The sequence below is a fragment of the Danio rerio genome, chromosome 14 (genome assembly GCF_052040795.2).
Source record: "Danio rerio strain M-AB ecotype USA chromosome 14, GRCz13ab, whole genome shotgun sequence".
Lineage (NCBI taxonomy): Eukaryota > Metazoa > Chordata > Actinopteri > Cypriniformes > Danionidae > Danio > Danio rerio.
This window is the reverse complement of record NC_141034.1, coordinates 50,593,249-50,611,959: the sequence shown is the minus strand read 5'-3', so window position 1 is coordinate 50,611,959 and position 18,711 is coordinate 50,593,249. Positions and strand designations below refer to the sequence as shown.

The 18,711-nt window shown below is 33.1% G+C and overlaps 1 protein-coding gene across 9 annotated transcripts in view; it reads right to left on the bottom strand.

Moving 5' to 3' along the window:
- Positions 1–1,557: 1,557 nt before the first annotated feature.
- Positions 1,558–18,711, bottom strand: part of cabp2b (calcium binding protein 2b) — a 75,923-nt gene continuing 58,769 nt past the window's right edge. For 6 of the 9 annotated variants that reach the window (XM_087282099.1, XM_087282100.1, XM_087282098.1 and 3 more), the window contains 5 exons: positions 8,108–8,138; positions 7,808–7,939; positions 5,695–5,804; positions 1,891–2,038; positions 1,558–1,805 (listed from right to left, as the gene is read on the bottom strand). In XM_087282099.1, coding sequence (XP_087138225.1) covers positions 1,780–1,805; positions 1,891–2,038; positions 5,695–5,804; positions 7,808–7,939; positions 8,108–8,138 — 447 coding nt within the window. In that variant the 3' untranslated portion in view covers positions 1,558–1,779. Of the gene's footprint in view, positions 1,806–1,890; positions 2,039–5,694; positions 5,805–7,807; positions 7,940–8,107; positions 8,139–11,522; positions 11,756–15,414; positions 17,727–18,711 lie in introns of those variants that run through there. The other 3 variants (XM_087282101.1, XM_087282102.1, XM_087282103.1) reach the window with 3 other exon arrangements.

The window sequence follows — 18,711 nt, the reverse complement described above, 5'->3', positions numbered from 1 at the left end:
TTTAAATTGGGTCTTTATGTAGGAAGCCCCACACACACACACACACACACACACACACACACACACACACACACACACACACACACACACACACACACACACACACACACACACACACACACACACACACACACACACACACACACACACACACACACACACACACACACACACACACACACACACACACACACACACACACACACACACACACACACACACACACACACACACACAATGAAATTAGAATAATTAGCCCCTGTTTATTTTTTCCCCAATTCTGTGTAATTGTGAGATTTTTTCAACAAATTTCTAAATATAATAGTTTTAATAACTCATTTCTAATAACTGATTTATTTCTTTGCCATGATGACAGTAAATGATATTTGACTAGATATTTTTCAAGACATATTTTATACAAGATATTTTATACAGCTTAAAGTGACATTTAAAGGCTTAACTAGGTTAACTAAGAAAGTTATTGTAAAACAGTGTTTGTTCTGTAGACTATCAAAAAAATAAACCTTAAAGGGGCTAATAATTTTGACCTTAAAATGTTTTAAAAAAATTTTTTTTATTATTTAGAAATAAAACAATTAAGACTTTCTCCAGAAGAAAAGATATTATCAGACATTCTGTGACAATGTCCTTGCTCTGTTTGCTCTGTTATAATTCTGATTTCAACTATATATATATATATATATATATATATATATATATATATATATATATATATATATATATATATATATATATATATATATATATATATATATATATATATATATATATATATATAGGATTGGGATTCCTCGAGGTTTAGGATTTATTTTAAATCATCTGAAACTTTTTTTAGTATTAAATTAAATTCTGCCACAAAAAATAAATGAAAAAATTCTGCATAACCCTCAATAAACATTAACAACAACCAAAATATGAATATATGGCAAACACATCTTTATTTTACATTTGAATACATCTATATTTTATTCTATTCTATTTATTTATTTTTGATGAATGAATCACACTATAGCATAAAAATATATATTTTAAATAATACATTTTAGGCGACACAGTGGCTCAGTGGTTAGCACTGTAACCGCACAGCAAGAAGGTTGCTGGTTCGAGTCCAAGCTGGGTCATTTGGCATTTCTGTGTGGAGTTTGCATGTTCTCCCTGTGTTGGTGTGTGTTTCCTCCGGGTGCTCCGGTTTCCCCCACAGTCCTAACACATGCAGTACAGGTGAATTGAATGAACTAAATTGGCTGTGGTGTATGATGAGTGTGCATGGATGTTTCCCAGTATTGGGTTGCAGCTGGAAAAGCATCAACTGTTTATAACACATGCTGGATATGTTGTCGGTTCATTTCGCTGTGGTGACCCCTGATGAATAAAGACACTAGGCTGAAGGAAAATTACTAAATGAATAATACATTTTAGAAAAATTACTGATTTCTTTTTGTTAGAAATTAACATATTGAATGGCTCTTTGCCCATATTTACTAAGAGTGCCAGTCAAGTAAAAAAAGACGACGCATGAGCAGGTCATTAACAAACCACTGTAATCAAATTATTTAATTTTGTTTTTTTTAAAAAGAAGCACACTATACAAATACACTCATAATGCGAAATATCTCTGAAAATAGCCAATTAAACAGTGAAATAACAATACACAATTTAAATAAGTGTTAAACAATTCTCAATAAATAAAATCAACATTTTTTTTTTTACAAACAGCGCTCCTATTCAAAACGTTCAAATAGCTGCTCCATGATGACATCAGCGTGACATCATCCTCACAAACTCTGGAGCAAAAACACAAAGAAACACACATTCAGCCACAGAAAAACACATCAAAAATCCTCATACTTGTGCATTACATTCTCTCACCTTCGAAATCCACCAATCCGTCTCCGTTGAGGTCTGCATCTCGCAGTATATCATCAATGTCTCTGGAGTTCAGCTGTTCCCCCATCAGCTTCTTCATGGCTTCTCTGAGCTCTGTCACGCTGATCTGACCGTCTCCATTAGAGTCAAACTGTACAGCAGAGAAACTGTCAGCATCCTGATGGACCAATGTGCTTTTATACAGTCAAGCCCGAAACTATTCATACCCCCAGGGCTGGATTAAGAACACATTGGGCCATGGGGCTATAGAACATCAAAGGGCCCCTTTTTATTTTTTTACCTCACAAAGTATATATATATATATATATATATATATATATATATATATATATATATATATATATATATATGTGTGTATATGAAGTCAGAATTATTAGCCCCCCTGAATTATTAGACCGCTTGTTTATTTTCCCCCCAATTTCTGTTTAATGGAGAGCAGATTTTTTCAACACATTTCTAAACAAAATAGTTTTAGTAACTCATTTCTAATAACTGATTTATTTTATCTTTGCCATGATGACAGTAAATAATATTTGACTAGATATTTTTCAACACACTTCTTTACAGCTTAAAGTGACATTTAAAGGCTTAACTAGGTTAATTAGGTTAACTAGGCAGGTTAGGGTAATTAGGCAAGTTATTGTATAACGATGATTTGTTCTGTAGACTATCGAGAAAAAATATAGCTTAAAGGGGCTAATAATTTTGTCCCTGAAATGCTGTTTCAAAAAATGAAAACCAGCTTTTATTCTAGGCGAAATAAAAAGATTAAGACTTTCTCCAGAAGAAAAAATATTATCAGACATACTGTGAAAATTTCCTTACTTTGTTAAACATCATTTGGGAAATATTTAAAAAAGAAGAAAAAAATTCAAAGGGGGGCTAATAATTCTGACTTCAACTGTGTATATATATATATATATATATATATATATATATATATATATATATATATATATATATATATATATATATATATATATATATATATACATACTGTAAACTATATATATTATTGTTATTATTATTTAAATAAGTTACTAATTAATATTATTATCTAATTTTACACCATTTGATTTATATTTGATTATTATATATTTTTCAATTCGATTTTTTTTAAATAGGTCTGCAAGTATACAAAAGTAAGTCATGACAATATGAAACATAACTATCAAACAGGCTGCAAAAATCAGCAAAACAAAATAAAAAAAACAACAACATTTGCAACACTTCCTAAATTAATGCTTTGTAATAAATACTTTAAATAGGGTTTTACCTTTAAAAAGTTTCTTTTAAACTTTAGCTGACCATGAATCCCTAATGATAGGATATCTTTAAAATCCATGCTTCTTATATCCAAAATATTGTGGTCTTCTGAGTTACAGAAAGCTAGCATCCTTATTTTATAAAATGATGTTTTTATTTATTTATTATTTATTTATTTTTATTTTTTTATTTAATTTTATTTTTATTTTATTTTATTTTATTTTATTACGTTAGATATATTGTCTGATGAAAGCCAGCGCCAATACTTCATTCCTCCATATTATTATCATTTTCATAAAAGGGGCAAAGTAAACATTCATAAAAAAGTTTACTTTCTAACTTTCTAGGTGTTAACCTTACTTGAGATACCTACTCCGCAACGATGGTCATTTTAATAACTACATGTGCAGGCTATATGATTTGCTCACGCAATGACTCGGTTATATTGTGTGATGGAAGATCATGCGGGCGCGCACCGTTTAAAAAAAATACTTTTATTCCAGCTGTAACTGAGATTGCGCTTCAGTTATGAGTTCATTCAGTAGGATTCCGCCTGTCGCAGCCTCTGTTAATACCTGTACAAGGTAATCAGTGACGAAGACTGTTTAAATTCTATTTTTTGTTCTACAACGAACTTCGTTGGCCTACTTTTGACTGGACGGTTCTCGCGGTAGTGCCGAAGTAAGGGACTGTCCTGGGAAAATGGGGACATCTGATCACCCTTATGGGTGACTAAAACAGGGCTATTGAATATTCTGAGTGGGCTACAGCCACTCTGAGCCCCAGTTTAGCACCAGCACCACTATATTTTAACAGCAGCGAACCGAAAGGAATACTTCACATTATCAATGAGCAAAAGCATTACACAAAGAGGCGTGATTTCACGTAATTCCCACGTAATATCGCAAATAAATTCTTCAGCCAATCAAGGGCCCCTTTCTTCCATGAGCTCTGGGGCTTCAGCCCCACCTAGCCCTTATGTTAATCCAGCCCTGCATACCCCTGGAAAACTCTGACTTAAAGCAATTCTTGGATATTTCGAGACATAAGAGACTTTTATAAAAGCGTTTTGTTTTGTCACCGCTCTGGCAGTGAGGGTGGCTGAGCTCAAGCGCATCAAATGAAAAGCAAGGGGGTGGGGCATGTCAGACACTACAGAGCATTTGATTGGTTATGATTTGATGAGAAACTGAAGTATGAGGTGACATGAATAAAAACTTGATTTATTTGGGTGGAAGTGACAAACTACACAATTTACATGTTTGTATCGGTTTTATATCTTCTAAACGTGAATTTTGTCACTGTTTTAGAGCACTCAAGCTTATGGATATCTTAAAAACTAACAATTACTGATACTAACATGTAGCAATTTTATTTTAATTTGATGGGACCTTTAACTTTTGCAAAAAAAGAAAAAAAAAATTTTTTTAACTGGAAAACTTCCGACCCTCCATGTTTCAAAGAGTGGATGAGGGAATTTAAGTCATTCAGCTTGAGAGGATACAATGCAGAACCAAAATCTCAACACCAATTTCAAACTATATTGCAACCTTTTCTAGATTTTCTCAAAACTTAAAACTTATCACTCACACAGACACACACGACACACAAACACAGACACAGACACCAAATTATGTTTAACAGAGCAAGGAGATTTTAACAGAATGTCTGATAATATTTTTTCTTCTGGAGAAATTGTTTTATTTCAGCTGGAATAAAAGCATATTTTAATGTTTTAAAAACCATTTTAAGGTCAAAATTATTAGCCCCTTTAAGGTATATATTTTTTTTCAATAGTCTACAGAACAAACCATTATTATACAATAACTTGCCTAATTACCCTAACCTGCCTAGTTAACCTAATTAAGCCTTTAAATGTCACTTTAAGCAGTATAGAAGTGTCTTAAAAATATCTAGTCGAATATAATTTACTGTCATCATGGCAAAGATGAAATAAATCAGTTATTGGAGATGAGTTATTAAAACTATTATGTTTAGAAATGTGCTGAAAAAAAAAATTTCGTTAAACAAAAATTGGGGAAGAAATACACAGAGGGTCTAATTCACCGTATTCTTTGTGTATGAGCAGGCGCAGCCATTTGAACCTATTTGGCTTGAAACTTCTGGTATCACACACTTTCATTCATTTTTAGACGTTAAAAACAGTTGGTTATGCTGCTTGATGTTGCAAACTGACATTTTCTTGTTATACGATTCTGCTTTGTCTGTATAATCATACAAAAACTTGTTCGTAGAGCAAGTAGTTTGACTGTTTCTGCGGTTTATTATTCTTAGTCACTTCTCCAGGAAGCTGAATCGTAAACAAGCACACTTCCACATCCAAGAATAAGGCCAATAATTCAGAAGGGCTAATGATTCTGACTACAATGGTAAAAGACAACTCTATATGCCCAAGATTATGTCAAACACTGATAAAAAATGCTAATTTTTTTTTTAACTAAAAAAGTGTGCCCATAATTCAAAAATTAGTCGTATATGAGTGTAAAGATTTGTTTATACCTCTTTGAAAGCATCTCTCAGCTCTTTGACTCCGATCATGTCCGCTGTCTCTGCCAGCATTTTGGGGCCCATGAGCTCCACAAAGTCCTCAAAGTCAATTTTACCTCCAGCTTAAAAAAATATACAGAGACTGTGTGATTTTAAATAGCAGTAAAAGGTTTTCAAAATCAAAATGTTTCTCTTAAACATTAAAAGTTTTTCAAACTTCAAAAGTTTTTCTTATCATCACATTTTATTATTTTATCTTTAAAAATATTAGGCGAGTTTAAACACATGCATTTGTTTTCTTCCCAAATTTTAATAAAATGCAAATAATTTGAAAAAAATATAATCATTTGATTATTCAGTTTATATAGAGTGTGACCTCAAATACCAATAAAGGTTTTTTAATTTTTATTCCTATCTAAATCCAGAAGGTATACATAATTATTATATTATATTATATTATATTATATTATATTATATTATATTATATTATATTATATTATATTATATTATATTATATTACATTAAATTATATTATATTATATTATATTATATTATATTATATTGTTATTATATTATATTATTGTTATTATATTATATTATAATATTGTTATTATTATTGTAGAGTGTTGAAAGTCATAAGTATCTGTTAATTATTATCATTATTATTATTATAATTATAATAATTATATGAATAATAATAATAAAAATAATAATAAAAATAATAATAGTAATACTTTTTATTATTATTAATTATTAGAATTTTTACAGATACTTATGACTTTCAACACTATATAATAATAAAATTAGTATTATTAATAATGAATTAAATCTTTACTTATATTTATGACTTTACAGACTATAAAATAATAATAATAAATAATAATAATAATAATAATAATAATAATAATGATTTATATTATTATTATTATTATTTATTTATTAATTTTCTTTTAGGCTTAGTCCCTTTATTTATCAGTGGTCACCACAGCGGAATGAACCGTCAACTTATCCAGCATATGTTTTATGCAGTGGATGTGCTTTCATCTGCAACCCATCACTGGGAAACACCCATACATTCTTATTTACACACATACACTACAGACAATATAGCTTGCCTAATTCACCTATTAGCGCATGTTTTTAGACTGTGGGGGAAACCAGAGCTTTCAGAGGAAACTCAATATTGCCACCGTGTCGCCCCATTATTATTATTATTATTAATAATAAATAATTAACTGAATCTTTACAGATTCTTTTGACTTTAAACACCAATAGATTTCGTATGTTTATTTTTATTAGAATTAATTGCAAGTGTTTAAATTTCATTATTACATTATTTACAATTTTACATTATTCATATTATACACTTACAAAACACAGAAACCTATTTTCCCTCATTTTCCCATTCTTCTCTAAATCTGTACAGATTATTTACACTTTTGTAATCTTAAAATATAAAAGGTTATGACGGATTTTCCTCTCTCAAATTCTACTGAATCACTTTATTCATTTTACATGTAAAAATACAATCTTTACTTCAAACTTTTTTTTACAACAGATTTGTTTATCCTTAGAAATACAATGTTTACGACTCCAGAGTATTTTTTTATCTTATTATTCTTCTCTTAATATTTTCTAAATTCATTTTCATAATGTCATCCTTCAAAATACATAATAAATATTTTTTATTATAAATGTTTTTTACTCTCCTCTACAGGAATTCAAAATGCATTTAAATTCAAATCAAATGCATTTTGAGAGTAAAAAACATTTATAATATAATATATATCTTTATTATGTAGGTGTTTTGTAGGTGTTGTATTCAGCCTGATCTCACAAGGAAACTTAAGTATTTACGTTTTGTTAGTTTAGTGGCTAATTTGTATGAATTTGTACGAGTTAAGTTGTACAAAAGTGTAAGTTTTTACCCCACCCCTAAAACCAACCATCATTGGGGGATGAGCAAATCGTACTAAATTGTACGAATGACATTGCACAAATTCATACGAATTAGCCACTAAATCAAAAAGTTACAAATTGCCGTGAGATAACGTTGTTTTTATTATGTACATTTAATGTAAAACACCTTATTGGCTTATTATCTGAAAACACTAAGTTCACTCACTGATGGTTTGGCTCAGCTCGATCAGCTCCATCTCGGTGGGCATGTAACCCATGGTCCGCATGCATTCGCCCAGGTCTCTGCAGTTGATGTATCCTTTATTTCTGTCGAACTCTTTAAAAGCTTCTCTCAGCTCTGCAGAAACACACACACACACACACACACACACACACACACACACACACACACACACACACACACACACACACACACACACACACACACAGAGAGAGAGGCTGAGCAGCACAAACAGCAGGTTTTCCTGTCAGACTCTTGTGTGAAGAAGAGTTTGTGCATTAATACCTTCAATCTCTTCCGGCCGCAGCTCCCTGTCCTGTTAAATCAACAGACACAAGACACACATTAATCAATCAGTTAATGGTGCATTTCATATTTATAACAGGCCAGACATCAGAACTGGTTGTTTTTTGTTTTAATACAGCCAATCTTTGTTCTGGAAGAAAATGTATACTTAAAGGGCAACTATTATGCTCATACTTGCAAGATGTAAAATAAGTCTCTGACATCTCAAGAATGTGTGTGTGAAGTATAACTCTTTGAAACTGACCCTATTAGGTTTTGATCTTAATGGTGCCGTTTTGGTGACTGTCGCTTTAAATTCAAACGAGATTGTGCTCTTTTAAAAAGAGGGCGGAGCTACAAATGCCTTTGTGTCAGCATAGTAGCAGATTCACAGACAAGACAAACGTCCTATGCTGCTGAGGGAAAGATGGTCACTAGTGGGCGGGGCTTTCCTCCTCTGATGACTCATACAAAGGGAGAATGTCAATCAAAGTGTTTCTGCAGAGTTTTGGAGTTGCCCTCATAAACAATGCTTTTGGATTGAACTTTCTTTAGATATTCATCGCAAAATACTACCAGGAGTCTTGTTATCTATTAAGGATATCTTGCTGGGTTTTTTTAATGCTCCTGATGATAAAAGTAAGGAATATTTCATTATTAATCTCCTTTTAATCCTTGCTAAATTTCATATACACCGCTGTAAATTCTCTCAGTGTATACCTTGTTTTATTGTTTTTGAAAAGTAAATTCAACAGTACATTAGAACTATTGCTTCCTCTAAACATCTTAAAGCCATTAGAACGGTTAACTTATTTTTCTTTTTTAATTTTCTTAATGAGTTAATATTATTTGTTTCTCTTTTATGTGCTTATTTGATGCTTTGCTCCTCTGTAAAACTCATGTACACTCTTTGTAACAAATGTATATGATGTTATTGTTACCCTGACATTAATAATAAGAAAAAAAGTGTTTTTATCAAGTGTGAGAATAAAAAAAATAGAATTAATTAACTTTTACCATTAGTGGCTGGATGTATTTACACAGTATCATCACATACCTGTGTTTAAACCCCATTTAAAAGTATTTGTTTGCATAATAGGTCCTCTATAAACACTGATCATTCATTTATTCAGTTGTCTGACCTTTTCAAATAAAACACTGCATAGATCGTTTGTGCAGATTTCATTACAGCTCATGTTTAGGTGATGATTTGATGAAGAAAATCTTAAATATAGTTGTCAGAGGTCACTTTATTTGCATCTCCTGGTGGCCAGGGCCCTGGCATAGCATGCTGCAGCCATTTAAACTCAGTCACACCCTTGGGATGGGGCAACATTATACTTGAGACAACTTAGTAAGCACAATTTAGTCAATGTCTTTGACTTTCATAAATTATTTATTCACTTTTCATCACCATTAAAATGCTGATTACATATCTATTAGTCCTCCTGTCAAATTTCAAGATATTAATATTCAACTCAAAGTGCAAAAATGTAACTTTTTTCCTCTTGCTTTTAATGAAATTGGTATCAAAATCAGATAATTTGCTTTTTAAAAAAAACATTAATCAGAATTAGGAATGAAAAATCAATATCAGTGCATAATTCAGAAGCAAAGAGATGCATAATTTGATGATTGAGACAAAAACGATAGACAAAACACAAATATGTATGCAGTTATGAGAAACTGGAACAGAATGTGAGTTTGAGGACTAGTTCTAGCATGTAAGACGGTGTTGACATGAGTAGTCACTAGATTACACAGTGAAAGATCCAACAGCTAAATATAAGGAGATTTGGGGTTTATCTCGATGAGCACCCAGAGAAACACACACCACAGACTGTCCAGACAAAGATGAGGTTTAACAGAGTGCCAGATGATAAAATCTCACTGAGTCTCTTTTCTATTTACATTAACACCCAATTCCATATAGCTCACATGCATGCGCAATAAACCAGTGGATTACATATGCCACAAATCCAGCTCGAAATCCTGTTCTCACAGTATCCCAGCAGGCACATGACTACAGAATGAAGTCAGATTGACGTTATACCCTAACGTCAGACCGACTTCAATGTCCAATGTCGGACAGACGTTGCATTTTGATTACTTTTCAACGCAACCTAAAAACAATCAAATATCAATGTCTAATGATGTTAGAGCTTGACATTGTGTGGACGTTACCAATATGATGTCTATCAGACACTGGATTTGGTTGTCATACTTGACGAATAAATGTCAGTGTTTAATATGGCGTCGGTTTAAGATGTTGAATCAATATTGGATTTTGGTCACTTTCTAACACAACCTAAAATCAACAAAATATCAGCGTCATTTCACGTCGCTATTGGACGTCAAAACAACGTTGTCTACAAACACTGGCGACCTAAATCTAACCTAATATCTTATGATGCTTTTGATGTTTCTGCTGGGTATATTCAATAAAATATTTTTAAAAATTACTTCTTAACTTTAGTCAAATGAATGGAAAAAATTATTAGTAACATTTCTTAAACAGTAAATTCACATTTCATATTTATTATTATTATCATTATTTTAAAACTTAAATAAATGCAACCTTACACAGTAAAGCATTAGAGATTTATTTCAGAAATATGTAAAATAAAATAAAATAAAATAAAATAAAATAAAATAAAATAAAATAAAATAAAATAAAATAAAATAAAATAAAATAAAATAAAATAAAATGTGTTGTCCTTAGATTGCTGACAACCTAAATCTAATCTGATATTAATGTCTTATTCAGTTGTGTGTCAGCTGGGTAGATTTAATAAAATATTTCACTTTTTTAATGATTAAATTGAGTCAAATAAATGGAAATGGTTATTATAGTATCCATAGTACATTTTTGCAGTAAATTCACATATCATATCTGACTGATTTCTTAAAATAGAAAAAAAAATATTTAAAATTTAAATAAATGCAACCTTACAAAGTAAAGCATTAGAGATTTATTTCAGATATATGTAAAAATATATATTTTGTAAATAAAATAAAATATGCACTTTTACGGTAGTTTTGGACAACATAGTAAAACATAGTATTGACAAATACTCTTTAAAATATTCATTATACGATTCATCATTTTATCCATGACTTTAATCAACAGTGATGCTTTATTAATTTTTCTCCTCTAATACAAAATAAATAAAATAAAATAAAATAAAAAAATATGCACATTTAAAAACCCTAGATTTCCAAAAACTTTAGTAATGCAATTTTTTTTTGCAATTATCATAGAATGAAATGTCTTTTGATCTGCAACAAACCAATGACATGATTCACGACGATGAGAAAAAAACAACTGAAATGACTGAGATGACGTGATTAATGCCGGTTGGAGAATGCAGATGATGCTTTGATTTTGAGTTTTTTAGTTTTAGTTAGTACATACGAGCTGTGATTTGGCGAAGCCCTGTCTGAGGAAGATGCACGCCGGGCCGACGATGTTATGCAGCAGGGTGCAGTTTTGGACGAGTGCATTCAGAGGCTGCTTAAACTCAGAAGTTACTTCATTTTCTCCGTCTGCGTCTTCAGGTGGGCGGGGCCCTGGTGCCACATGCTCCGCCCCCTTAAACTCAGCCACACCCTTGGGGTGGGGCCACATTGCACTTGAGACAACTTAATCTAATTAAGCACAGTTTAGTCAATATGTTTGATTTCGTCACATTCATTTACTTTTCATACAGTTGAAGTCAGAATTATTAGCCCTCCTGAATTTTTTCCCCAATGTCTGTTTAACGGAAAGGAGATTTTTGCAACACATTTTTAAACATGATTTTTTTAATAAGTCATCACTAATGACTGATTTGTTTTATCTTTGCCATAATGACAGCACATAATATTTTACTAGATATTTTTCAAGATACTAGTATTCAGCTTAAAGTGACATTTAAAGGCTGAACTAGGTTAATACAGGGTATAGGCAAGTTAGAGTATAATATAGAGTCAATCTAGGACCAAATATACTTGCAACATAAAAGAGATTTTTGCAAATGAAAAATAAAGTATTAACATCGGATGGAAGAAAGGTTCTCCAAAGGTCGTTTAGTGCAGTGGTTCTCAAACTGTGGTACGTGTACCACTAGTGGTACACAGGCTTCCTTCTAGTGGTACGTGGAAGAATGAAATATGTCATGTACATGCTACACACATTTCAAAATTAATTAAAAATGATGTATATAATATGCCATTGTACCGCCGGGGAGTAACACCACAACAGAAGGTAGGATCCAATATGCAGGTTTATTCACAGTCAGGCAAGCAGTGGTCAATACGGGAGCAAACAGGTATGTGAGGACAATCCAGAATCGTAGTCAATTTAACAATCAAGAGGTCGAAAGGCAGGCGGCAGACAAGGATAACTAAATAAACAAGGCTAGGTTCAAAACACAGGAAAACAAGACAAGGAAAACACGTTGTAATGCTACTTTACAGTGAACAAGACTCGGCAAACTGAAGGGGTAAATGTGTGGCTTAAATAGTGTGTGTTAATCAGTCTCTGAAAGTCCTCAGGTGTGCAAATGTAATCAAGCTAGATGAGTGAGCAGGCGTGAGTGTCTAGGAGAAGTGCATGTATGCATATGTAGTCCAGAAGAAGGCAGATATGTAGTTTTATGAGTGAGTGTTTACCAGCGACATCTGGCGGTTGTTCGCTGGTGAACATGACAGCCATATATGACATAGCTTATATTTCTGAGGTAATCTGCCACGTTTTTTTAACTGTGCAGAGTTGTAGCTGCTTTACTGGGCCTACTACGCTACTGTATTTCAATACTGCTCATTTTGGTGGTACTTGGAGAGACCATTTTTTTCTGAGGTGGTATTTGATGAAAAAAGTTTGAGAGCCACTGGTTTAGTGGATTCAGAGACTAAAACAGGTCTACGCAATGAAAAAATGACTGCATGTCTACAAATGATGACTGATATTTTTCTGAAAAGGTGGAAAAGTATTACAACATATTTATATATATATATATATATATATATATATATATAAATATATATATATATATATATATATATATATATATATATATATATATATATATATATATATATATATATATATACATTTTAGTGGTGTAACGGATCACAAATCTCATGATTTGGATCACGCTACAGTTTTGGAGTCACGAATAGGAGCATTTTTCAGATCAGCAAAAAAGCGATAAGACAATGTCACTTGTTTTCCATTTATACAAAAATATTACTGCAAAAACCATTGATTTAACAAACAGAACCTGTAGTTTTAATAAAAATTAAAAATCAAGAAAGAACCAGCTGAAAAAAGGAAAACATTCAATACGTCATCTTTGCTACTATCGCTACATATAGAAATGTTAGATATAGAAATCTAACATCTTGTACATCAGATCATATTTATTTTTAATTAATTTTCACCAACTCTCACATAAAATTTCATGTTTCATTATAGGTGGATCATTTCTGAAAACCTATTCAGTGACATAATTTTGATGTTTTTTTGTCGCCACCTGCTGGTTAAACAATGTACTTGCTAAAACATTCACCAGCGTTAAGTTCCATTAAACGGTGATTGTAATCTTTACCATAAGCATCAGTGTTTATATCTGAACTAAAACTGTTCTCCCAGCACTTCTGTATTATTTAATTGTTTGTAACTCACTGAAAAAGTTTAAAAACTAAATGTTTCTTAATCAAACGCAGATTTGAATGCAGCGCTTTGAAGGATTAATAAACACATGCAAATCATTAGCATTTATCATTCATGTAGCGCGGGTTTAAATTGTGATCACAATCGTGTAGGGCCCTATCATACACCCGGTGCAATGTGGCGCAAGCCAGAACAAAGTCGGTCTAAAGTCCAGCGTTAGTTGCGTTAGTGCGTTAGTTGTGCGCCTCGCTTACACATTGCTTAATACAAACAGGATGTACAGCAATACGCAAATATCTTTACATATGAAAAAGAATTAAAATATTAAGGATGTATATAGGATTTAATAAGGATATATATAGGATATGAATATAAAGGATTAAAATATTACAAAACATATTATTTTCTAGCCTACATAAATATAAAAACCATACTTTCATGCCTTCTTCATCTCGGGGGGCTTTGTCAGTTTATTCAGGACAATTTGCTTTTGTATAAAGTTATTATTAGCAGTATTATTAATTATATGCATATTTATATTTGTTTTATTAAAAACAAACTTAGATTTGTCCACCTGTCAGGTTTTAGACCATATGGGGCAGCATGTGTATTTGGATAAAACTCTTTTTTTGAGCACACTTCATTATTATTGTTCATTTATTAGTTTGCTGAAAATTAGAACTCAATTTAGAAATAGTTTTGAAACAAATCTTTGCACTTAACAAAGAAAATTAATTATTTATAGGCTAATGGGTGTGCGTACAAGAAGTTTCCCTATCCACAAGAGTGAAAGTGAAAGTAAATAATGAGGAGGCTCATCTCTCATTCTCGCGCTGTAGATGCTCTGTTTAACTGTTTTCTCTCTAGTGAAGCATTTAGTTTTTCTACTTACAAAGTCCGCCATTTAAATAGCAAATGTGCTTATTAATTTTTCCATCCCTATATTAGCAAAAGTGGATTCAGACACGCCCTGAATGCGTTTGCGCCCTGCGCATTGCACATGGATCATCAAAACAGAGCCCTTAATGTTTAATTGTGCAGTTAACACCAAATGCATTAATGCAGGCTAAACAAACAGTGACAGAAAACACCTTTAACTTTTTCTGTCTGTTGTAACTATTGAGTTGCTTTTTAGTCAGCCGTAGGTTTGCGATGTTGTTTTCTCTTTGCACTTCACATTTCTGTGCATTTCACTTTCTGGCACTGATTTTACAAGGAGGTGGAGTTAAGCTAAATGGGGTGTGTACTGCATGCCCGGACACGCCTCCAATAAAGTAAAGTATATCTACTATACAGAGAAGATATGACCCTAGATTGACTCCATATAATTTGAAAAGTCGTTGTATAAAGATGGTTTCTTCTGTAGACAATTGAAAACTAATATTGCGTAAGGGGGCTGATAATATTCACATTTAAAATGGTTTTTAAAAATTAAAAACTGCTTTTATTCTAGCCGAATTAAAACAAATAAGACTTTCTCCAGAAGAAAAAACATTTAAGAAAATACTGTGAAAAATTCCTTGCTCTGTTAAACATCATTTGGGAAATATTTCATAAAGAATATAGAGAGCTAATCATTTTGACTTCAACTGTATCTACATTGATGTAACACTGAACACACAGCTCATTAATACACAAATATTTCTCTTACCTTCTTCATTTTATCTTTCATAGATGGATTAGTGCAGTTTCCCATTCCTCAATCCTCAATGAAGATGCTTTGTATTTTTAAAGAGACAGCACAGTCATATTAGGCTACTTAAAGTCCATCTTATTTACTAAAAGCATTATTTCCCTCCTCAGACCCTCTGTTATAACTGAAGACAGAGAGCGTTACTGTTTAAATCTAAGCACACTTGTCTCAATTCTTGCCATGTTCACAGCTCATTTAATGGATCTGCACGCTCTCCTCAGCTCTCTTTCCTCAGATTGCAGCTCCATGCAAAATGATGTTTGAAGCTGAAAAGAGAGAGAGATGGCGGAGCGGGAGGGTGAGAATTAGATGAGAAAACGAGAAGCTTTTTTAATCCCTCTATTTGAGATTAAAGACGGAGAGGCATGGGATGATGTACAGCTGAGCGCAAGGAGATTTGAGGAACAGGAGAAATCATGTCAAGAGCAGTGCAGGGTTTAGGGGTTTAATCTTTTGGGCAGAGTGTAGTATATATTGTGCAAACTGAGCAGGCGTTAATTACACTCACATCGTCTCAGTTACTTCCATTCACTTTCATCTGTACATTCATTTATTTATTTTTCTTGTCGGCTTAGTCCCTTTATTAATCTGGGGTCGTCACAGCGGAATGAACCGCCAACTTATCCAGCATATGTTTTACACAGCGGATGCCCTTCCAGCCGCAACCCATCACAGGGAAACACCCATACACACTCATTCACACATATTTTTTGTTTAACAAAATCTGGAAAAGGGCAACACGGTGGCTCGGTGGTTAGCACTCTTGCCTGACAGCAAGAAGTTTGCTGGTTTGAGTCCCGGCTGGTCCAGTTGGCATTTCTGTGTGGAGTTTGCATGTTCTCCCCGTGTTGGCATGGATGTACTCCGGGTGCTCTGGTTTCCCCCACAGTCCAAAGACGTGGTACAGGTGAATTGAATAAACTAAATTGGCTGATGAACGAAACTCGGACTTATTACATGCATCATTTTGTCATAATCACATGACCTTTACCAACGTGAGTTGCATCGCTTCACTCCCATTCATGAATTCTCTTGTGTGGCATCATGGGATAGCGTAGCGTCCATCCCATGCAGTTGTTGCTACATCGGATATGGTTGCGGCCGGAAGTTAACGAGAATTATTTATATTATTTTTTGAATTTCCCATTTATTGCATTTTGTTAACGTCGACCGCCACCCTATCCCTAAATCCAACCGTCACAGTACTGTAAAAATATTAATTATTCTTATACAGTGTCATAAAAAAATGCTGCTATATTGATGAGCATATCACACTTCCGGCCGGCTGCGTATCCGATCTAGACCTTACTATGCCATGTGCATTTCAGAATCTCGCCGGAAGTAGTTGGTCATTTGGGTACATCTTGCATACTGTTCTATTCAGACATACATGGCTTGTGCCTTTTTTGGTTTTGAAATTTGTTTTTTTCATATGTATGTATGTGTGCATATGTATATGGCTATATGTATGTGTGTGTGTATGTGTGTATGTATGTACATCTGTGTGTATGTGTGTTTGTTTGTATGTGTATATGCATATATGTATGTGTATATGCATATATGTATGTGTGTATGTATATATGTATATATATGTATATGCACTAATTCATTTTATTTGTCATTTTTTTGCATCAGTATGTCCTTGTCATTATTCTTCAGGTTTTCCCTTTTACTGACAATATTGTTGCCATGGCTGGCGCTATTATTAACACTATTATTTAACAACTTGTATATTGGTTTATATATGTATATCTACACATTTTGTATTATGCTGATTGTCTACGGCATGTTTTTCTGTGTTCAAAAATACAAAATAAAAGAAAAATTTGATGGAAAAAAAGAGACATGGCTTGTATACTGATTTTAGCGTACTATATAGTATGGAAGTATGCGATTACAAACGCAGCCATAGATTTTCAGAACTGTACGATCTAAATGTCTAGATAGTTATTTTTTATATCTCACAGTTCTGGGTTCATTTTTTTATTGGTTAGTTTTTTCTAGAATTCTGACCTTTAACAATTCTGAGTGTTTATCTCATTTATTATAAAAAAATAGATTGTTTTTCTTCAATATTCATTCATTTTCCTTCAGCTTACTCCCTTTATTCATCAGCCCCTTTATGCATTCATCCCTTTATCCACAGCGGAATGAACCAACAACTACTGCGGCATATGTTTTACACAGCAGATGCACTTCCAGCTGCAACCCAGTACTGGGATAGTAGTATGACAAAAAAAGTCAAGTAAAATGGCATTCAAACTCTCATTGTTAGCATTTAACACTGAATAAAGCACATGAGGTGTACCTGAGCTGATCATTTTCAGTTTTCTGTTGTTCAGCTACAAGAAATAGAAGCCGTTTCCAAAATATCAGTTCGAGGTGTTGGTTAGAACAAAAATCACTTGCTCCTGCTGTCAATCTAGCAACCTGCTCTTGAGTTTGTTTTGATCCAGGAGCACTATAGCGTACATGCAGAGCTAGTGTTTTTTCCTATACTGATAAACTTCCGGTGAACGGTTAATGTGACTTTTTTCTATTTTATATGATTCCTTTTATAGCATTGATGTTGTAATGCAATTAAAAAACAATCAGTTAAATAGACTTTGGCATTCATGTAGCGCAGGAGTGCCCAAACTCGGTCCTGGAGGGCCGGTGTCCTGCAGATTTTAGCTTCAACTTCCCTCAACACAGCTGCAAGGATGTTTCTAGAAAGCCTAGAAAGCCTAGTAAGAGCTTGATTAGCTGGCCCAGGTGTGTCTGATTGGGGTTGGAATTAAACTTTGCAGGACACCGGCCCTCCAGGACCGAGTTTGGACACCCCTGATTTAGTTGCTCAAGCGCCCGTTAGAATCGGCAGGCTAGCACAGAAGCTTCATTGAATATACTGGGGTAAAATAAATCCTCCAAAGACATGGTGGGGGGAAATGTAATTTAATGCTGTGCTTCTTGTACAATCTGAGACCCACTTTACATCGGATATCACTCAGCCAGTATTGAGATCGCTAATTTTTAACACAAGTTACTGACAAATTAAAAGTCCTTTAGCATACTTCCGCATATACCCTATACCTAATTCAACCACGTGGTGTCAAACTTACATACTGCACCTTTAATTTTTACTTATTACTTTTTGTCATATACGTTTTTACAGTGTTGGCAGACTATAACAGAGAAAGAGAAATAAAGAATGCAGGAGGTTAAGAGCAGCTCTGATGTTAAACTGTGTGTGTGTGAGATAATCCCAGTCTAATC